Here is a 16,655-nt window from a genome sequence, read left to right as displayed (position 1 = left end):
TTAGAAACATAATTTTGTATTAAAAAAACGTACACTTTCCCACATTATAAGATCATCTTATTCTTTGATGCTCAGGGACTTAATTGTTTTGCAATGTTTTGTTGCGCACATTTTTTTCCTGATAGCTGAGTGATAAAGAATTGGCAGTGCTGTATAATAGAGTACATGTTTGTTGTAGCCGGTCAAGTTGATGAATCAACTTATGTAGAGCGTCAAGAAAGTAGATTGTGCAGCGTCAAAGATTGATTAGCATAGGTGCACTATTGCGTGTAGTACAGTGAAGGATTATGCCCATATTCCTTGACAGAGGACAGACACTCACATGCTGGCTGTTGGGATCAGATCTTAGAATTCAAAATCCAGATAATCAAACTTAAAACCTTAAATTAAAAAAATTCAGATGATGCTGTTGTCTAAATGTGTTGTAAAATATCTTGCCAGACCAACATTGCATATAATAATGATAGCAATAAAGCTTGCACTTGATAAAGCACCTTATCACATCGTTGAGATGACTCAAAGCACTTCACAGGATATAATGCAAAGTGAATTGACTGTATATTTGGTGGGTGGAACGCAGCAGCCTACTGCACACAGCAGCGTCCCACAAATAGTCATTAATTGAGTGACCAAATTATTATTATTTATCGATTATTATTTTGAAGGGATTATTACTCCCAGAAAAGCGATCTGCCAATTGACTGACAACCGGGTTCCAACTTACTGCAAGATAAACAGAGGTGTGTGGAGTAAGGAAACTTGCCTAAAGTTTTGCCCTGCTTGGGAATTGAATCCGGGTCCTCTCACTTGCAAGGTGAGTGCTCTAACCAAAAGGCTAGATTCAGGACCCAGAGAAACTTCAGAAAGGGGAGAAATACGATGAAATAAGATAAATATAAATATGATGAAGTTTCCTATTGAACAAAAAAAGTATGCAATATGGACTGTCCACTAAAGTGGATAGCAATTGCAAACTAGGTTCTGCTTTGGGACATTGTCCCAACACGAAAGGCGCTATACAAATGTAATTTGTTGTTGTAGTAGTTTCTGCTGTTAGGTTATATTTAGTTTGCTATATGGTGCAAAAAGTGTTCATAATGTACTCTACAAGAGATGTGGTCAGGAGCCTGGAGACACTGGAGTTAGGTCCAGGATTGAGTGAACATCTTGATTAAATTCTAACTATATTTCATCCAGTTCTTATCCCATTATTAATGAAGATGTCACACCATGAGTTTAAGTGTCAGCTATAATGTTATAAGTGGTATTATTACCACACATTCCTGTATAGTAATGTACTATCGCGCTGCACTTTACAATACAAATATAACTAAGCTAATAGGCCGTGTGGAATGTGTTCAGTCGACTAAGCAGGCTCCATTATTACATCTGCATAGAGGTATGTGCTGAGGGTATGCCAAAATACTGCAAATGATAATTCAAAAAGGATTGGAAATAAAATCAAAATGTACAACAGAAACAATGAAAAACAACGCACTGTGTCATGGACAAACAAGTGGAGTTTTCATTAGAAAAATAAAAACATGTACATTATTGTTCAGTTATAAATTCTGCACTTGAAATTACACCATCTACACCACACATAGTGTAGTTAGTAGTTATTTAATGAATATTTTAATGTATAAATGCTTTACCAATTTTCGGTAGAAATAGCCATACTTAGCAAGTTTTTATCCTCAGCCACTTTTCATCCTAAGCAACTTTTTATCCTAAGCAGTGCACCAACATACTATATAGATGCATTAAATAACCTATTGCTGATATTTACATGAATTTGTTTTTACTGTCAGTTTGTTAACAGTAAGAGTGTGCGAGCAAAGGTTATCTACAATTTGCCCAACCAGTCAATGCAAAAGCAAAGAAAACTGGAAAGTGATTTAGAACATGTTTAGGAGGTATTTCTGGTGGTATATTCAAAGTGGATATTGATCACCATCAGTACCTACTGTTCATGGAACACCATAGTGCACAGTGTATACAGACTACTTTAGGTGTTGTGCTTCACAACAGAATTATCAGGAGCATTACTTGATCAGTTTGTCCCCATCAGTGAACTGAAAACAATAGGGATTCCTAGCAGTTTTACTTGGAAGTGCAGAATATCAGTCTGCTCCACTGATATGCTGTAGAAATGAAAATGGAAGGGAAAAATACGATCCAGTGCGCACTAATCCTCAACATTTTTCAAGTGCATTATAGAACAGAGCTGTCTGCAGGCTGTGGCTGAGGCCTGCAAGGCAGGGTTGTGGTGAAACAAAAATGACAGGATCATGGCCGGTAATTACATAGCAATCTCCTCTCAGCAGCCAGCACATTTTGGGAAGGATACTTCCGGCAGGAGTGGAGAAAACGGATTCGACAAATGAAAGGTTTTAAAGCAGGATTTAAATCCAGTGATAAAACTCAGGTGCTGCTAAGGATGCCTGAGAGATTTAAAGTTCATTCATTGTCAAGCCTAATAGCCTTCTAAGGTTGCTTGAACAACATACACTGGTACAGCAGAACCTCCATTATTCATCTACCAATTACGCGCCACAATATTTGTAGATTTATTTCAAACATAGGTATTTACAGTCCTTAAACAGGGTGATTCCTCGGAACCAAGACAAATGAAAGAGGGATTCCCAACATCTCAGGTACCCCAAAAAAGGAGCCTGATGTGAGGGGGGTAAAACCAGTACAATAGAGTAGCAATAAAGTACCTCATTAAAGAATCTTTCACAACTGTAGGTAATCACTGGGTATGAAGGCCAAGACATGGGCGTGAATTCAAAATTGGCTGAAGGGAAGGAAGCAGAGGATCTTTGTTGGGGAAGTTAGGTCAAACTGGGGATAGGTAATAAGCAGGGTCCTATTAGGTTCGACAATGAATGAACTTTAAATCTCACAGGCATCCTAAGGAGCACTTGTGCTGGGACCTCTCAGGGTGGGTGTTCTGTAGGGATGACATCAAATGAGCCGAAGGGACTTCTTCATCCAGACCAATCTTGTGATCTTGAGAGTACCAAGCAAATGAAGCAGTTGTAAAAAAATGCACTAGCATTTCATTTTAGCTTGTGATAACACGTCCAATTAGTAATAACTGATAATCAAAGGACTTCCTACATTGGAAGCGACAGTCCTTTCAGATCTCTGCGCAATCAAAAGTCATTCAGATAACGTGTTGAGCAGCATGTGGGCTGTCATGAAAATGAAGATAAATTGGATATCCTTGCTTTTCATCTCTAACTGCCAATCAAACCTAATCGCAAAATGAAGATGAAGAGAAACCATTACAAACCTTCAAAACTCATGCGAAATCTTCACAAACAGAAAGATTCAAAATATCAAGCAGAGAACTTTCTTGCTTTGACTGCTAAATCAATAAACTGGAGCATCACTGCTTGACTTGACATATTTAGGAAGAAATTCTACCTGGGTGAAGATTTATTCATGTAGCATTTTAGAGCATCCAGAACAGCAAATTATTAAATAAAGCCTTAATTTAGATGTGTTTTTCTGTAAATTGTTTCAATAACTACAAGTTGTTTTGAAATTCCAGTGTAACATATTCCCCATTTTTAGAAACAGAAATATTAAGATGTGTTCTTTGAATAAGTAAATTATCCAATTGACTTATTCATGTACTTCTTGTTTTAAAAAAAGAGGGGAAATATTGCCTTTCCCCCACACGCAACTGACCATTCTCACTGTTTGAAACAATGGACTGGGGAAGTAAAGATCCAGCAAATATAGGAATAAACATTTTCTCTTCAAGTCCAGGCTCAGCAATTCTCAGAATGAAAATATTATGTGCAGGTAAATAAATGAACTTGACAAAACTGCACAACTTCACCAACACAATGACTGACCCTAAAGATCTGTTATAACTGAAAAACATCAATAGGCACTTGTTGGAAATTGTACCCGTTTTTCTCCTTCCTTCCCCCACCGCATCCGAACTACATAACTCAATTCAACGTGTTTAAATTTTATTTTCAGGACTCTACAATTAGCACCCTCTGATTCAACCGCTTTATTTCTCAATGTGTAACAATCTACAATTGTAATAGTAACACTGCAGACCTGCACGATTTACTGGTTCAATATTTTGTACAGTCTGCATTTTCAAATTGTAGCCTCTACATTGGACCAGTGCAGAATACACAGAAAAAAAACATTTCATGGCTGTTACTACACAAAGCAATACATCATTTGGTAATGAAAGCTGTCAACATTAAACTAGGAGCTCTGCACGATACCTGAGCTTCATATCAGCTCTGATCACTGCATATGCGTTCTATAGGACCAAGGGCAATTTGGTGCCACAGGGGTAAAAGTTGCAATGATCCATTCACCTGCTCCAAGTTAAACTGCTGTTTCTTCAGCGTACAATTTAATCATTTTAAATCCCTACATTTATCATCAAAACGATCCACTCTGTTTTCACTGTAGCTTGCTGAACAGATTACACTTCTGTCTGTCTATCACAATTTCTATTGGGTATTCTAGTTCAACACTTGTAGTCTTACGGGAGAAGGGCAGAGAATTATTTAAATACAACAGATACAGTACACGCAAAAGGAGGTAAGGATTGAAGTCATTTGGATGAACCGAGACAGCAGAACAAGCAGGCACAGGTTTAGAGTTGGGAAGGACAATTTCAGGACAAACACCAGGAAGTATGTCTTTATCCAATGGTAATTAATGACCAGAGCTTGCAGTGACAATTTTGATTTTTTTGCCCCCTGGTAATCAACTGATGAGAATAATCTTTTGCCATTTATTCCTTGAAAAGCTTTCAGAATTTTGCATCCCATCTTACTTTCTGAGTTCCAGTGAAAACAAACCCAATAATTTGAGCCTCTGCTCATAACCATACCCCCATGATTCCTGGCATCAAACATGTGATCCAATGCTAAATTCCTTCTGTGGCTTAGATGTTCTTCTGTATTGGGGGCTGTCACGTATATCAGCCATGAGGAGGGCACCAAGCAGAGGCCAAGCACTTCCTCACATGGAGAAAAGAAAACGAGATTCAGGAAGTTATCAGAGGCTACAGTATATCTCCCAAGGGTTAGCTTCAGAACTACACTCAGGAAGGAGATCTCCTGCCCTCTCAACAGCAGTATTATGTGGGGCCCAAGAAACAAGAATGGTCAAAAATGAATTAAGAGGAGGATGATTAAAACAATAGCAAAATGCAGTGACAAGGGGAAACCAATCTCGCTGATAATCCAGTACTCATGGGCATTTGCCTGGTGCCAATAACAGTGACAATGCAGAACGAGCATTGGAATTCCTCAGAAGCAGCAGATCAAAGGCACTGGGTAGTAAGTGAATTCCTTATTTGTATACATTCCTCTTTGTCAACATTCTTAAGGCAAAGAGCACTCCCCTCAGGAATGTCAGGTTAATCATCGTGGCAAAGTCAGATAAACCTGGAAGACCAGATATGACTGGAGTCGGCAATCCTATGATAGATGGAAGTTAGATATGATTAACAATGGAAGAATACTTCATCCAGTGAATTAATCAGAAGTTATATTTCAACTTTGATGCTTGGAGGAACTGGATCATTGGTGAACACAATTGAGTGAATGGTTGTGACTTATCTAGAGATAGAAAATAACTTTCGTACGCAAAGATTAAAATATAAAATGAATAAAATGTTGGCAAAAGACTAAAAGCTTAATACTATTGCAAGAAACAGTCATAATTTGGGGGGAATTAACTTAATCAGGTGTATATATACATAAAAAATACCATTACTGGCTTTAAAGCAGCAAAAGATGAAAAAGAGAGATGAAGCAGTGGACAGAAAGTCTCATAAATATACTTCACTGCTTAGAATCTACAACTTGCCTCCACTTGAAAATACTGCTTTGTGCCCAATCCTTGCCAAGCACAAAGATAAAGTACTTTACATGAAATTTACATAGGCAATATCAGAACTTGAGGAGAAAGAGAATTCACCACCACTGATTCACCAGTTAAAAGAAAATGAGGGCCAATAGGTCACCAGGCTACTAAATAGCCCAACTGTACATAAATGAAAAATAAAATTTCATGCTAAATATAGCGTAATGCTAGGTCAGGAAATATGTCACAAACCCTGCCTTAGAGTGAAGAGCTCTTTATGGGGAATCTATACAAAAGGCAGCATTTTTAAATGCTGAATTTAAGTGGGCGTTAAATTTAGTTCTCCAGAAAAAAGATTACAGGAATTTTCCATTATGTATTTATCTCTTTGGTTTCCATAAGGTTTTCAGCCCCCAATAAATGATAATACACTTAATGTAGGCAATCTTGAAATTCTGAAAATGTGTATGAGTTAGAGGTATTGGAGCTCGGTGGACTCATGCCAGCAGCAGTAAATAGCATTTTAAAGTTTATACAGTTGAATCATAATGCAATAAAACTTTCAATCGAGCACATCAACTCATCAGGGTTTATTTTCACTACAGTATTATATATTATATGTATAATATATACATTATATCTTAATAATGTAGCCTAAACACACATGCAAATTATAGGAATAGGCATAATCACAGGCTCGAATGCTCTTAGACTATGAGAAAAGTACACTGGTGATGACGCTAAGGATGAACACTCCAAGAAAGTTACTTTTACCATTCTAATGTTATGCAATATGATTGTATTTGGTTTGATTTGGTAGCAAAGTTGATGTCATGATATCTAGGATCGACATCTCAGACTACTCTCAAGATGCTCCTGACATTATTGTCAGCAGTATACAACCGTGCAGTGTGGCACAGATTGAGAGAAAGTGCAATTGCACATCAATTTTGCCAGTCCTGAAGTTCCTAATGTTAACTAACCGATTAATGTGGCAGCATAAAGCAGTGCACCAGAATAGAGGAAATCAGTGAGGAACTAACTGGTCAAAGTCAACTGATTGTCAACCCGGAGTGCTTTTGCAGGTCCCCAAGTAGTCGACCCACAATACATTAAATGTGAAACAAAAGCCTCCAATGAACTAGTCGCCTTCATAAGTTTTAAGCCCATCCCAAACACAAGGTAGTAATTGCTACCAATACCAGACATACTTTGACCTAAATGCCTTTTTGGTCAAATCTAGGGCAAGAAAAACAGGAGAAACATTTTTATTGCAGAAACAAATGTGGGTGCAAACATTCAATAGATGTTTAAAAAAAAGCAAATGAAAGACTGAGATTTCAGCATGTAGCTCACAGATGTAAGCTCTTTATTATGGAATTTCGTTTGCACCTGAATCCATATTAGGCAGTATTATACAAGGCTTAATATTTAACAATGTCCCAATCTGGTTTAGGATTATACATGGATCAAACTTTATTCTCCAGTTCTGAAATAAATGACTTAAAGCCTTTAGTTAATGTCGATCCTGACACAGTTTAGGCTGACTTCATGAATATCTACTTACCGCATTTGCTGTATAATTGATATAGAAATCTGATGCAAACAAAACAGAACTTTGTTTTCATGGAAATTATTAAAATACTCCCATAGCGATTCCAGCAAGCAGATCGCTTTCTTCGAACAGAAGGTAGCAATTTCAAAACAGTGTCATGTCAATTTTAGGATCAATAAAAACTCAGAAATCAAGCAACGAGTGGCATACCTACAAAATATAAGGTCACTACACTATACAGAATATCTTGTGAGAGATTTTGAGGCATCCTCCCAATCTGAAAATGCGATATCGAATGCAAGCTTTTTTTATTATGCTTATAAAATACTTAAAAATTGAGATGAATCAGTCATTAAAGAGATACTTGAGAAAAAGTATAAAACCTTAATACTAGCTGCAGTAAAATAGTTAAACTAAAAGGGTGCAATAACTTGGGATGAGTAAATATTTTGTGATATGATCGTTTACATTAGGACTTTCTTACAGTTACAATGACTTTCAGAATAACAACAACAAAATTACATTTGTAAGACGCCTTTCACATCTGGAGGATGTCCCAAGGCACCAGAGTCTTGATAACAGTACCCATCCCAATATACATTATTTTTTCACCATAAGAACTTCAAATAACTTTAAATAAGAAGACTGATTTTGTGATACAATAGAGATCAAAAGTGTCAGATGTAAGTGCATTACTACAGTTTTTTTGCAAACCGTATCCCTATCTAAATAGCAATAGAAGATTTTTTTATTCCATGGGAAAACTTTGAATACTTAAAATTTGAGTAAAAATAAACATTAAAGGTTAAAAGCTTGGCCACTCATAATGATCAAACAACAAGATAATAATAATAATAATCCTTGCATTTGATATAGCGCTTTTCACGTCGGGAGGATGTCCCAAAACGCTTCACAGAATGTACTGTAAAGTGAATTGACTGTATATTTGTGGGTGAACGCGGCAGCCAATTGCGCACAGCAGTGTCCCACAAACAGTAATGGATTGAAAATGACCAATTTTTATTATTGTTTTTGTTTTTTGGAGGGATTATTATTATTAGGCTCTGTGTGGAGTAAGGAAACTTGCCCAAGGTTTCGCCCTGACCTGCCTGGAATTGAACTCAGGTCTCTCACTTGCAAAGCGAGTGCTCTAACCACTGAGCTACAGGACTCCACCTTTGTATAGCGTCTTTCACGTCGGGAGGACGTCCCAAGGCGCTGAAAATGACCTGATTCTAGGAAATTTGTAGGTGCATTATAGGTCTATCCTGAAAATGAAGGAGCAAGCTAGACAGAAAATACACTGAGGCCTGCTCCTACTGTAGATAATAATCTAATAATAGCCATTTCTTATCGCCTGGTTCCTTGACATACTGCAGGCAGCATAGTGGAAAAATGAAACAACAGGTAAGTGGTAGTCTTTTCCTCAGGCTAGCGAGCCGACTAATTGTCCCTCTAGTATAGAGGTAGGAGGAGAATTCTCCCATTAGAGTGAGCTCTCAGGCTGTCTTGTGTTCATTTCCACAGTGCCACACGTGGTATAACTGAGAAGCGCAATGCATTCCTGCAGTACCTAGCATACAGCAGCAAACAAATTCATCAATGAAAGAAAAGTAATAAATGATAAGGCTCACTTTTACACACATCATAAAGCCAATAAGATTGTATTTCATTGGAGGGGGAGACAGGCATAAAAAAAATCAGAGGCAGAGAGATGTGGTGTAATGAAGTAGCAAAACAAAACAACCACTTAGCCTGAATCACAACTGAAGCACTTTTTTAATAAAACGTCCTTAAGCATGACTCATCTTTATGCGGACGAATGAATAGCAGGCCTCATAAAAACAGGATTTGAAAAAAAAGAGACATTTTCACCATATTGTAATATTTGCCCTGTATTGTTCATAAAGGTCAGTGTTTTCATTAGTCAGGTTAAGGCAGTGTACTTGTCCCTCCTGCAGGACATTGTCCCACAACTTAAACCATCACTATTTCACCAAGAGGAGAGCAAAATGTGTTCAGAGACGTTTTGCACCATTCCTCTGGAGCACAAACCAGGTGCAAGATAATCTCACAAACAACACCAGTTTGAAATCCGGTTATCGATCCGGTTACCTTGTTTGATGATCAAAAAAATCAAGATTTTATTTGCGTTTAGCAATTAATTAAATATGAATCTGATTGGGCGCAGAAGTTCCCAGCAATCAACTGAACATCATGAGTCAAACCTGGATTAATAACATCACAACTGTCAATCAACTTGCTAAGAACATCATGACACACATCAATCTGATTGAGCACCTGTGCAGTTTGCTTCCGTACAGATATTACCCGCGCAAAGATTGACCAGAAATAGAAGGAAAGATCCCCAAATCTAGTTCAAACAGCATACGTTATGAAGAACGATAGATAACAGGTAGAAATTTCAAGTTCATAAAGATGTAATTCATACTTCACATCTTTTTTCCATAAGATCACTCTTTTGCCTACTTTCTGCATCCCCACAAATTCATGCGGCAAAAAAAATTGAAATGATACCCTTTTTTACGCATCTTTTCTCCACAGATAGGGTGATGTTTATAAACTGCTCAAGCTTTGCTCTTTGTGGATTAAGCCGTCATCAAAACCCACTCAATTGAATTACTGCCTTCTAATCACTCCCAAGTATCCCTAATTCCCAACCCAATTCACGTAGGTGAGATGAGATACCTACCATCTTTATTACACACACACACACACAATCACAGTGAGTCATTTAAAAATTAAACCACCATACAGAATAGATTTTCTGAATTTATAAAAACTTTATTTTATACTTTTCATGGTGCCCATTAATGTAGCATGCCCCTATTTTATTTGCAGTTAATTTAAATTTCTGACCTCCAACTGCTCACACCTGGCACATATTTAAAACAGTGTCAATAAACAAAAAAATTACACTTACCGAGCCCTTTTCATATAGGGAAAACAACAACAAATTACATTGGTAAAGTGCCTTTCACGTCGGTGGGACGTCTCAAAACAACTGAAAGCACTGAGTGGCAGCTCGAGCTGGGAGCACATGGTGGTGGAGGAGGAGAGAGATGAAGTAGCTAAATGCAGTGAAAAAGGTCTATCTTCAAGAGAGATTTGAAAGCAGGGAGAGAGTAGGTAAGAAAGAAGGATTTCGGGTGTTCCAGAGGAAGGGAGCAAAATAACTGAGGGCGTCATTAAGTTTTCGATTCCACCTACACAAAATATTCCTTCTTTGAGTTACTGTGCAACCTATATGGGGGAAGAATTTTTTTATATATAGGAGACAGTCATTCTTACATGCTTGAGACAAATTGGTTCCCAAATTCAATTGTGGACGGAATTCTAAAAGCTAAAGGAAAAAAAAACAGCACCTTACTTACATACCTATATTAACAATCACCATAACATAATCAATCAAAGTCATCACAATTTTAGATGTGGAAAGTCTAAATTAGAATTTTGTGTACAAGCATGGATGGCGGATTCTGTACATATCTCAAAAAAAACATAGCGAGGTAGCCATTTTTTATTTTTTGTCACTGGGGATGGGGGTGCAGTTTTGTTAGTCAGAATGGAAAGGGTAATGATCTCTTTAACCTAACTGATCTAATTTTTATGCATGATTTCATTTGACAAAAAGTCAATTACGTTTTCCACTTGGATTTATCAAAATGAATAAAACCGGTAATGATACTCAGCAGCTCCTTATACTATATGCAGTAAACACTCGAGCGCAAGACTTCTCTTCAAGAGTGTTGACTGCACATGCCTTGTGAAGTCGCAGAGGACTGTCATAAACAAAATGGCAGAGTGTTACTTACAGACAGACTGACCCATCTCCACGTTTGGCCTAGAGCTATTTGAGGGCAATCAATTATCCATACAGTCAAAATAAAATCCTCTAAATTGCTCTGAATTAATTTAGTCTTCTTTTGCTGAACTACATGAATGGTACAATAATTGCAAGATTCTTTGTGCTGCATTCCACTGTGTCAATACCTGACACACTTGATGAACACTTAAAAGAAATATCTCTTACATAACCAAGCCAGGACAGCCCACGTGGGGTTTCTGTATGATGCAGTGTGGCCTTTTGAAATGTTAGACAAAGTGGGAGGAAATGTATATGTATGCATTCCAAATTGCCAATGTTCAGCAAAGTCAAAACTTCATAGATTATGGACCATTCTGTAGGATAGATATGTAATATTATTGATTACATATGTAAAATTAATTTGCTTTATAACATGCAATTGAAACAGAGGGTAAGTGTTAATTTAACTCTAGATAACAATACCCTTAATTTTAATACTGTAATATCAATACAATTTTAAAAATTGTGTGAGGAGAGAAACCAAGAGGCCATTAGTGAGAGAAACATAACTTATGAGACAACAAGCCTTGTTTTGTATTGTGTTCAAGAGCTTGAGTGATGTATTTGATGAACTTCACCAGATAGACTGTATGAACAGTAGTCAAGTTTTGGACAGACTTGGGCTTTATAGGAAGTTTAGAGTTGTTGAAGGGGGAAAAAAAAACTTCAGAACAAAGAGCTTCATGGAGGCTGGAATAGCAATAAAGATGTGAGGATTCCATTTGGTATCAGAAAAGATAGTAGTAATGCCAAGAATCTTGATAGAGATGAAGAGGGATTAAGAGTGGAACCATCAAGATAAGAGGTGATGGTTGTGGGCCAGTTTTGTGAGAGGCGTGAAGAAATGGTGCCTTGAAAGGCTTAAAAATGTTAACAAGATAAAAGGGAAAAGGCAAATTATTTCCATGCTCTAGTGCAGTTTTCCATCGCACAGCTGGCTTTATTCCAATCTTTGTTAAAAAAAACTCCAAACATTTCAAAAAGGTTTACGAAATACGCCATGCGTGAGCAATGCTAGCAAATGCATTTTTAAAAGTCTTCTTAACATGCAATTTGCTCATTTTATCCAGTTAGATAGAAATGCCACTTTGCTGGTAAATGCTCTAGAAATTCCCATCCATTGTATCATAAATAGGAGTAGTGATCGTGTGATTTTCGCTGCTATTGAGTTTGCTTTTTGCCACCCCCACCCTTTGCAGAGAAGGAAAAAAAGTTTAATAGACTGTAACATGGCTTCCCAAAGTGTCACACACTTTCCAAACCCATAGGAAGATTTGCAATTCAGTGAATATACTCTCGACTCTAATCTGAAATAATAGTGAACTTCAGAAACCCTAGAGACAACCAGGTTTGAAACTTGGTTTGAGAAAGGTATCCTCGAAATAGATCAGTTGCTGCATATGAGCCAGTGCACACTCTACCAAGAATCATCAATTTAACAGGACTTTTGTTTCCATGACCTCGAGAACGGATTCATCAATGCATTTGGGTTTCCAGTAACAAAGAGCAACCTGTCACCATACCATAAACCACTTCCTCCAAATAGGTCTACTTATTGATCATGATTTCCTCCATTTAACCAGAGAACACAGAAAACATACAGGAGATATAAATCCAGACACTCGAAAAGCACCACAAATGTACATCTTTGATGGGCAGAATAGCAGCCACACCAATTCCTGTTTGATGCCCAAGCTAAAAGTTGTTACAGCATCACTTTACACATGATAAGGCGCTATATCAAATACAGGGGTTATTATTATACAAATACAATATTCCAAAAGATCAAGAACCTATACTAAACAAATTAAAAAGGTACTTTAACACATCCTCGGACAGTTCAAATGTAACCTCATTTTAGCGCAGCTGCACATCCTCCAAAAGTGCTGTCGTGTGTTTCAAAAGTCCCCCTCCACCCCACCCCCACCCCAAAAAAAAATAGAAGCGAGTAATAAGTGTGTGTCTTTGCCAATTTACTGTCCAGTCGATCGATAGAACTCAATGGACAGCTGATCCCAACATTCAAGGGGGTGGGGGCAGCAGGTTGGGAAGTATAAAGTATTCGGGAAGATGGGAAGATGCTCACATTAAAAATGATTCTTATCGCCCAATGATAAAAGCGAGTTTAACGTTGTTGCTGCTCAACACCAGTGGGGTTTTTTTTCGGGGGGGGGGGGGGGGGGGCATTTAAAAAAAAGGGGGTTTAAATTATAATAAGAATATCGACCCCTGCAGCATCACACCTCTGATTTCACTCCAATCACTGGTGTCTGAGCTGATCCCTTTTTGGAGAACACCACAGACACACACACACAGAGACACACAGAGAGAGAGACACACACACAGAGACACACAGACACACAGAGAGAGACACACACACACACAGACACAGAGACACACAGACACAGAGAGAGAGACACACACACACATACAGAGAGACACAGACACACAGAGAGAGACACACACACACACAGAGACACAGACACACAGAGACACACAGACACACAGAGAGAGACACACACACAGACACAGACACACACAGACACAGAGAGAGACACACACACACACACACAGAGACACACAGACACACACAGAGAGACACACACTGTTTCTGGATGGGCTGAATGGAAAATAAACTGGAGACATGATCCAGAGATACAGTAACTATCTACATCCTGAAAACTAAAGGACAAACGCATATATATATATATATATATATACACACACACATATATATATATATATACACATACATTATATCTATATATTGCATTGCAGACAGGGCTGAAAGGACACCCAGTTCAAGGGGGGGAAAGGGGTTTACAGATCCGCAGCGACACGTGTGTCAAAATCTAACCATTCCCAGTTCATTGTTTCCATCCCAGATCGATAGAGGGCATTTAAACACAAATCTTCCCCCCCAAACACACACGGGTCATAGACAAGTGGTACCATCTCTGGGTAACGTTAACGATGTCCTGTGATTGGGGTACAACCTCCTCTGTTATTCATTCAGTTCCTTATTTTCTCTCTCTCTCTCTCTCTTTCCTTTCATTCCCTTTCCTGCGCATCTCTCTCTCTCTCTCTCTCTCCTCCAAAAATAATTCATTTCAAAACCAGGTTTGATCTGAAGGACTGTCTCTCTCTCTCTCTCTCTCTCTCTCTCTCCTCCCCCCCTCTTTCCACTCCACTTTCCAACCCCCTCTCCTCCCCTCCTCCCCTCCTCGGTTAATCGAGAAAGCCACCACGGTTTGGGAGCTGGTATTGTAACAGCAATCATCACCGGTATTAAATAGGTAACAAATATTAGAATGATTATGTCTGTGCATCATTCATTCCCTTTCACCTCACACGATTTTTTTTATTGCGTGTCTTGGCAAACAAACCACCATCTCCCTTGTCACACACAAACACACACACACACACACCTTTCTGAAGGTACTGAGTTAGAGAGCAATGAGTTAACTGGTGTACCCCCCCATCCCCATCCCATCCCCACTCCCCCACTCCCCCACTCCCACGCCTGTGTGATGGGCTGTGCAGAATATACCAGAAAAAGAGTGGCTGCATTTCTTTGCCTGCAATCATGATTCCCCTTTGCTCTTCACATTGCACGTAAAAAGGGGTGGGGTGGGGTGGAGTGGGGGGGGGTCTTAAAAGTAGTCGATTGCAATGGTAATTTATTTACCCCCTTCCTCTCCCTCCCTCCCTCCCTCCCTTCCCAACAACACATAACATGGAATCATCTGTCGATGGTGTCTGGAGCCGCACAGTCTAATCGGTCAATAAAAACCTGCAGAAGTGTTGGCGTTTGGAGTCCCAACACCGCCTTAACATCAGCCTCAGCTCTGGTACTGTGGTACTGCACACACACAGCGATGGGAATGAAAGAGCCATTTCAAAGTGCTGTGTTGTATTATTTTTTTTTTGGGGGGGGGTAATATCACCAGACCAGGCTCTGAAAAAAAAACAGGGCATTCCCCCCGAAAAATGACCAGCACCACACAACACAGCAAACAAACAGCAAAGCAGGTGGTAAAGGTGACGCCTATTCTAATCACAGACAACAGATGCTCGAGGTTTGCTCTGCACTGTACAATGCATCAATTTCTCCCAACAAAGCAACACCCAAAGCATATTCCACCCCTCTCCCTCCCCCCTCCCGCGCACAAAAAATAAACCTCAACTTGTTCTATGCATCGACACCCACCCAAACAACTCCCCCCCCCCACCACCACCCCCACCCCCCCACCCCCCCAAAAAAAAAGTGGAACGTATTTCTCTTAAATTGGGGTCTGATTTAAAAAGGGGATCTTCAGGCAATGATGTGCATTAACACAGACACGAAGTGGGAGCCACACTCCATCACCATTCTATTTGTGAAATCTCATCTTCGTTACACTTTGGATGGAAATAAAATCTCATGAAATGAGGGTGGTGCTGAGGAGGGGTGGGAGGGTGGGGTGGGGGTGGGGGTGGGGGGTGGGGGAGAGCGTTTTGGTTCCTGGATTCTTTTAATTCCTGCAAACTAGACAGTAAGTGTCACAGAGGGCAAGTGTGGCAAAAGGCAATAATATATTGCTGCCAACAGATTTTTTTTAACCGGTCTAATCTGCTGTATATGTGCTATATAACCGGTCTATATATGTATATATATATATACATACATACACAACACACACACACACACACAGAATATTTCCAACAACCTAAAACATTTATACAGGTTGGGACTTAAGACATCCACGAAACTATTCCCCCCACAAAAAAAAACACTTTAAATCAAAGCACAAAAGGATGATAACACCACATAATAATAATAATAATAATAATAATAATAATAATAATAACAATTCACCCCGATAGCGTGAATTATCGATAAGAACAAATGGGTTATTGATATTGACTACCCCCCCCCCCCACCCCCTCCCCACCAACTCCCACACACCTCCCCGAATGTCATTAAAATTTTACGCAAACCTGTCTGTCCCTTTCCGAGCGTTTTTTCCAGTCGATACGGTCCCACGTACTGTGCATGTTGGGCTCCCCCGATTTCTTTACCCGTTGACATTTTTCTGGCCAGTCTTTCAAACAAATCCTTTGCAATCCTTTCCACTAAATGGTACTTGTGCGGGTGGGTGTGCGTGTGCGTGTGGGTGCGTGGTGGTGGTGGTGGTGTTTTTTTTTAAAAAAATATATATATGTAGATAGATAGATAGATGGATATATATTTTTTTTTTAAAAATGCAAAATGCCAAATAAGAAAGGCTAGGATCCAAACACCATTGTGCTGACACACACACACACACACACACACACATGCACAGAGAGAGAGAGACAGACACACAT

General features: G+C 39.0%; 1 protein-coding gene across 3 annotated transcripts in view; it reads right to left on the bottom strand.

Moving 5' to 3' along the window:
• The window catches only part of brsk2b (BR serine/threonine kinase 2b), a 303,448-nt gene extending 287,013 nt beyond the window's left edge, over nt 1-16,435 (bottom strand). For all 3 annotated transcript variants that reach the window (XM_007887612.2, XM_007887609.2, XM_007887610.2), the window contains exon 1: nt 16,287-16,435. In XM_007887612.2, coding sequence (XP_007885803.1) covers nt 16,287-16,377 — 91 coding nt within the window. In that variant the 5' untranslated portion in view covers nt 16,378-16,435. The remainder of the gene's footprint in view (nt 1-16,286) is intronic.
• Nucleotides 16,436-16,655: the final 220 nt, after the last annotated feature.

The sequence above is a fragment of the Callorhinchus milii genome, unplaced genomic scaffold (assembly GCF_018977255.1).
Source record: "Callorhinchus milii isolate IMCB2004 unplaced genomic scaffold, IMCB_Cmil_1.0 Scaffold17, whole genome shotgun sequence".
Classification (NCBI taxonomy): domain Eukaryota; kingdom Metazoa; phylum Chordata; class Chondrichthyes; order Chimaeriformes; family Callorhinchidae; genus Callorhinchus; species Callorhinchus milii.
This window is presented reverse-complemented; position numbering and strand designations above follow the sequence as displayed.